The sequence below is a fragment of the Akebia trifoliata genome, chromosome 8, assembly GCF_017979445.1.
Source record: "Akebia trifoliata isolate Shusen 1 chromosome 8, ASM1797944v1, whole genome shotgun sequence".
Lineage (NCBI taxonomy): Eukaryota > Viridiplantae > Streptophyta > Magnoliopsida > Ranunculales > Lardizabalaceae > Akebia > Akebia trifoliata.
Window position 1 is genome coordinate 10,460,561 of NC_141382.1, and position 6,906 is coordinate 10,467,466.

Here is a 6,906-nt window from a genome sequence, read left to right on the forward strand (position 1 = left end):
CCATCAATGCACCAAGCACGTTGAGATCAATTGTCATCTTGTTCGTGATAAACTACAGGCTGGGCTTCTATGAACCAATTATGTCTCAACGTCTCTGCCAATTGCTGATATGTTTACCAAACCACTGGGTCAAGATCAATTTAAGTTTCTAAACTGCAAGTTGGGTGTTCTAAAACTTCACACACCAACTTGAGGGGGAGTGTTAGGATTTTTGTATATTCTGACAAGGATATTTTAGATTGATAACCGTGTGTCATTTCCTTTTTTTTTATCATTTGCTGATATGTTTACAAAACTGTTGGGTCAAGATCAATTCAAGCTTCTAAACTGCAAGTTGGGTGTTCTAAAACTTCACAAAACTGTTGGGTCAAGATCAATTCAAGCTTATAGGATAGTTTTTATTTCTTTCTCACACAATTAAGGTATGTACTGTGTATAAATAAACCATACTATCAATGAGAAATTTGGCTTCCCTATTCCATTTCTCTGAAACTTTACATACTCTAATGGAAATGATCCAGCACGTGTAGAAATTTGAACGCTCAAGACATTCGAATCATAGTCCCCCCATTGATCCAAGTCGAATGATTCAATTGGGCTCGAATGGTTGGCTCAATGGTTGATGTTCCATACAATTTCATTCTCACTTATAAAGTTGTAAGTGTAATTCATAAAAGATCTCCCCAACGACAACAAGTAGTTAATGTCATCTGCTTTCAATCGATCTGCTTCAAAAACTTCTACTAAATCACTAACACAAGTTCTGATGAATTCGACTGACTTGTAGTGAAGATTCTCATCCAAAACATCACATAAAAAGTTTTCAACATCTCTAACCAAATTCATCACTATGTAATACGGTAAGCCATAAAGAAATTAACAGCGTTGATACCCGATAGAACAAAGAAATAGCAAAATACCGATAAAAAAAAATGAAATAGCAAATTGTCATCTTTTCCGATCCATAACTCCCTTTATTCAAAGAGCTAGCTTACAACATTATTATTCAAAGCTTATATGAAATCTTACATAGACTTATGGGAACTCGAGCGTAAAGAGATAACAAGGAAGATCAAAACTTCTGGATGAAGTCATAAATGTGAGCGCTGATTTCATCAGGTTTTTCTTGGTTGATGAAGTGAGCAACTCCTTCCATCACTACTAATTCTTGTAGTAATGGTACATCTTGCTTGAAGGCATCACCATGTATATATTCCTTGACTCCTGGGCTTGTATAAGTCACATCCAAGTCCCCTACAATAAACTTAACTGGCACTTTCACTTGTGCTCCAGTCCATGGTGCAGTGTGTTCCCATGTTCTGCACTCAAAACATAAATAAAAATTACAATGGTAGACGAATTGATGAGGGATTTCAATAGCAACAGTTGCCAAATTTTAGACTTCGCGGGTATAAAAAACTTTGTAAAAAAATAGGCTCGATAAATAAAATAAGACCTAGACTGTTGTTCATCTCCGAGCATGAATAATTCACACATTTAGACAAACGATATGTTATTTGATTGGTAATCCAGGTCTGAAGTACAAGCATGGATCTTGTCAACAAGTCAATATCATCTCAAATAGAATATTTCACACTTGATATCAACTACTTCATGTTTCAGATATTTTCTTTTTTGGTGAAAATACAAAAAAATGGACAAAACTTTTGGTCAAGTTACGTAACCAGATACAATTTTGAAATTTTAGACTCCGAGATAAAATCTACCATTTGTGTAAAAAAAAACTTTTGTAGTGAATTTACCTTTATACTCCTATGATTTAAAATATCACTTATGTAATGTTTTTAAAATCAAAGGTGTATAAAGTCAAATTAAATACAAAAGTTTTTACATAGATGAAAAAATATATCTCTGTACATAAATATTTCAAAATCATATTTGGTTACATACTAACCAAATCTTTTATCTAACTGTGTAAAACACCCTTTTTTCAAATGAAACCAAAGTTGCAAATAACTTACTGATCGAGTGCTCGATAGTAGTTTAATCCCCCAGTGAAACCCTTCTTTTCGAATTTGCTGGCATAGTAGTTAATGTCTTCTTGTGACAACCAAGAGGGCAAGGGAATTGGAGTATCAGGTGAATATCCAAAACCTATTTCTTTAGGTACACAAATTGGACCTGGACGACGAGATGTTAGAACATTCCTTATTACTATTGCAGTGCTATTACTAGCAAACTCAGCTTCCACCACTCCAGGCTCCTGCAACAACATTGTTACAAGGTCAGATGAGAAATTCGTACTTTAGGAACATAATTAACTTACAAATCCATTTGATTGGGGTTTCGAAAGTTAAGAGGAACACATGGATTGAAAGACACATCTCCAACATTTTGAATCAACAACTTTATAATGGCACAAGTTAAGTACCATCAACTCGATTCACACTAAATGAGTAGTGTGCTTGAGGTATGTGATAGATTAGATTCTATTGGAAAAAATCAAAGTATATTAAAGTATGTTTTAGGATTTTAAATGCATAAAATCTAATAAAATAACCTTGAATCCAGAAGGAAAATAAGTGAAACAATTCTCGAAAGGAACTGAATTGCTATTGATAGTTTAAATGATCAAACCCAACTATTGTTTAAATAGACTCTCAAACTTCTAATTTGACTTTAGTCGTTATTCAACACTTTTTACCACAAAAAAAAGTAAGACTTGGTTGAAATGGTAAACTTGTCAAAAAATAGTAATAAAAAAAATAAAATTCGACTAGAACCTTTCTACTAAGGTTAAAATACTTAATAAAAATCTTCTAAAACAAATTTGAACACAAAATAGTCCATAACACGCTAAAATAACAATAAGTTGCAATTCAAAACCATAATTGTTTTTAATTAGCCGAAACATTACAAGAACCATAGTTGGTTCAGATTCAGAAATAACTATAAATTGTATCTTGGGGAGGTTCAAACTCCTTGAAGATATAAGATAGTTCGGCGCATTATAGCTTTGAAAGATTCTTTTGAAGAAATCAATTTTCAGTATCTATGGAGGGAGATGAACTAGTGTGCAGATTTACTGTCTAAATTAGGATTGAATTCCATTAAAGAGATTGGTAGATCAACCTCTGAATTTAAATTTTATGACGTTTGCTTTGGTGGGTAACATACCTCGAAAGTACGGTTCTCTTGAAGTTGTCATAACTCAAGGGATCTTTTTTTTAATAAAAATGCAACAGTTAACAGGTAGGTCTGCCAGCTAAATCACTTTAAAAATTATAGAAACTAGAAAGTGTAACCCAAAATGTACCTTTGGACTTTGACTTATTCACAATCATGAAACATGCTCAACAGCCTGTAGAAGTTGTGTTGAACCTGTCGTTGTAAGCTTTCCAAATTGGTACACTAAGTCATTAAATTGTATGGTTGCGACATTTAACACGTTGGGATGCTTTCAATACACTTGGACCTATAAGAATGGTGGTGGTGGTGAGGGGAGGTATCCGAGGTCCCCAAAATAGGTCTTATATTTTTCACACCCTTATATTATTTAATAATTAAAACAAATCTAATATACTTTGCAAAATTATTTCTTACTTGTTTGTGAAGTAAGTCTAATCTTACCAACTTAGTAAGATTTAAAACTTACTAAGGGTAGTTGTCCTCACCTTGTAGCGTATAAAACATGATTGTAGAGGATAAAATTTGAGAGCTGCTTAGGCACCCAAACTTTTATTAATTACACCTCAATTTCTTAATAAAATTTTATATCACCTCAATTAAAGAACACCCTTTAATTGGGGTGTGACAAATAATTTAAGAAATTGAGGTGTAATAAGAAATAATTGGGGTGCCAATAACAGTTCTATAAATTATCGATTTCAAACTTAATTAAAGAGTGTGTTGTTTTGATAATATTTCGAATTTAGTGCATGTTTTAATAAATCACCCGGTCAAACTAGTAAATCCAGTTATTTTTTATGAATTAGATGGTCCAATATGACTTGAATTTCTATAGCAACTTGAAAAAATTAATCAACAGTAATGTTCTGTGATTCAATTTTTAATACATAAAAACGAAAAGATTAATACTTGATCAAATAAATTTTTCAACCAAATTAAAATAAAAAAAAGGAAAGATTGCATCTTTAAAAAGAATAAAAATTACCAAATTCAGAAATTCGCAAGTTCAATATCAAATAAACTCTAGAGACAAACATAAATCAAACAAAATTGGAAATCATTTTATGTTTTGATGGACGAAAGAAGTTTCGATGCTTTTCAATCATACCTTGTGTTCAAAATCATATTTTTCAAAATAGTTGAAACTTGGATAGATCTTTCTACCAAAACATTCTTTTATGCACGAGACATGCCAATCAAAAAAAAAAAGAAAAAAAAATAGAGGTCAAACACAAATTCAAGAATAAAAAAATGAGATCAAAGAAAATTCATTCTGAGGGGGGATTTATTTTTACCTCTTGATTCATAAACTTCAAGTAAAATAGAGCAAATGAGAGAGAGAGGGTATACATGATCTCGTCTAATTTTTTGACTTAGGAAACATGTATCAATCTCCAATAGAAGTCCTTTTATGAAACATACTAGGAAATCTGTATTGAAATAGAAGCCAATAATGTTGCAACATAGATTGGATTTGTTTTAAGAGTCGTGATAGTATGACAACCCCATCTGACGCACCCACCCTTGCCCCCATCACAGAATCGTAAATCAATTGCCTCAGGATACACAAGAAAAAGATTTATGATTATGTGTATCGCGAGGCAACTGATCTATAATTCTGTGATGGGGGCGAAGGGAGCCTACATAAAAAAATCATTACATTTGTTTTAATTATCAAATAATATAAGAGTTTGACCCTTAGTAAGATTCAAATCTTACTAAGTTTGTAAGCTTAGTCTTACTTCTTAAAATAAAATAAAAAAGTTAAAAAAAATAATGTTGCAACCATAGTTTGGATTTGTGCTGGAGTAACATTGAAATGTACATGGATTCTGATATTCAGATGTGGTGGTGCACACATAACATAGATACTTTTCACTCGTATCTTGAGGAAAACATAAACACTTTTCACTCGTATCTAAAGGAAAATAATTTATAGTGATGTGTGCACTATCACATCAGGATGTACATTTTAATGTTATTTCAACATTATCCTTGTTTTAATTATTAAATAATATAAGTGAAAGAGGGGCTGAACAAAAAAAAAAATCCCATAAAATCTTCCGATGCGATGAGGAGGCGTGGTCTTCGATGCGTAAAGAAAACTGCACTCCCCAACATGCGAATCTCCCAAATCACACTCAGTCGAAAGGACCTAATCAATCTCGTTCTACAAACACTGTCTGCGTTGGACAATGGGTCCAACACTGAGTTGTCCCGACAGTGCATAGGAAATTGTTCGCTTTTATTAAATGCATCTCGAGGAAACTAATATCTGTACTACCAGGTCAACTCAGTGTTGGACTCATTGTCCAACCCCCTAGTGTAGCACGACTCTTTTGAAAATTGGGCATCATTCTTCGATTACTAATCTTCTATTTTTCGATTATAATAAAAAAACACCCATTTGTCTTCCCAAACAAGGAGATGGATACACCAACATAAACTAATCAGCTAAACATTTCAAATCATAATGGACAAATCCTACTTGAGAAAGATTAATTTACTTAAAAGGGTCTCTAAATCTTTTATTTGTAAATAAGAAAAATATAATATAATATCTAAAAACCAAGCATAATTTATATTAATGTGGAATTGAATAAGAACAAGAATAACAATAGAACCTGAAATCTGCAAATATAGTAGTCATCACCGAAGCGAGATCGAAAGCCATCGACGAATTTCACTGATGGGTTTCTCCTAATAAAGGGGACGCTAAGGTTTACCAAAGCCTTAACTCTATCTGGGCGAAACAAGCAAAAATACCAAGCGATTATTGCACCCCAATCATGTCCCACCACAAACACCTATAAAACATAAATCCCAACTCATCAACAAACATTACTCAACAAAAATAAATTAAATTAAGAGGGAGGAACTTTGAGAAGTTAAGATTGTTTTTCTGTTTGTTAATGATGAACCTGGTCAACGCCAAGGGTGTCAATGAGGGCAATGAGATCTCCAACGATATGAAAAGTGGTGTAACTGTTGATAGAAGTTGGTGCATCTGTGTCACCATAGCCACGCAAGTCAGGAGCCACAGCTCTGTAACCTTGTGAAGCTAGTGAGACTATCTGGTGGCGCCAGGAATACCAAAGTTCAGGAAAGCCGTGAAGTAGGAGAACAACTGGGCCTTGGCCTTTCTCTGCTACGTGCATCTTTATTCCATTAACTACCACCATTCTATGCTCTATCCCCTTCATCTCTTTCTCAATTTCTCTCTCTCTCTCTCTCTCTCTCAATCTCTATGTTTATGTGAAATTTTTTGAATGTTGTTTTACAAAGAAGTCAAAGATGGTGCCTTGGAGTTTGGGACTATCTTTTATGGTGAAAGGCATCGGGGATACTTATAGGACTTTTAAAATTTTAAATGCGTCTCCTCTATTTTCTGAATCAAACGATGGGTAGGAAAATTTTCAGTGTTTGACTTGAGCTTAAAGCTTCTTGCACATGGCCACGTCATCATACTGCTTTTGAACAGACAAGTTTAAATATCGAAAAGAAATATTCGTTTTCCTAGTATATGTGATAATATTTGTAGAGTGGGAATTAGCATAAGAAAAAAAAAACAATTGTACAAAAATGTCAAATCACATATTTTAAAGAATCTTAGAATAACCAATAGTAAAATGCCACGTGTATAAATTTTTAAAGAATATTAGAATGATCAATAGTAAGATGCCACGTGTATTGAGTATAAACTCGTTAAAATTTGTAAAAAAACACTTGTGTTAGAAAATACGGGCGACAATGGCT

General features: G+C 33.2%; 1 protein-coding gene across 1 annotated transcript; it reads right to left on the reverse strand.

The window, feature by feature from the left end:
- Positions 1-898: 898 nt before the first annotated feature.
- LOC147396044 (epoxide hydrolase 2-like) lies at positions 899-6,508 on the reverse strand. Its single transcript, XM_086450441.1, has 4 exons — positions 6,072-6,508; positions 5,775-5,957; positions 1,983-2,224; positions 899-1,319 (listed from the first exon to the last, which is right to left on the reverse strand). The coding sequence occupies exons 1-4, from the start codon at positions 6,351-6,353 to the stop codon at positions 1,073-1,075; spliced, it is 954 nt and encodes a 317-aa protein (XP_086306567.1). The 5' UTR covers positions 6,354-6,508; the 3' UTR covers positions 899-1,072.
- Positions 6,509-6,906: the final 398 nt, after the last annotated feature.

Coding starts and splice junctions, on each gene's coding strand:
- LOC147396044 (XM_086450441.1), bottom strand. CDS start 6,353: ATGAAGGGGATAGAGCATAGAATGGTGGTAGTTAATGGAATAAAGATG. Junction 5,958..6,071: donor ACACCCTTGGCGTTGACCAG/GTTCATCATTAA, acceptor TATGTTTTATAG/GTGTTTGTGGTGGGACATGA. Junction 1,320..1,982: donor TACTATCGAGCACTCGATCA/GTAAGTTATTTG, acceptor TTTTGAGTGCAG/AACATGGGAACACACTGCAC.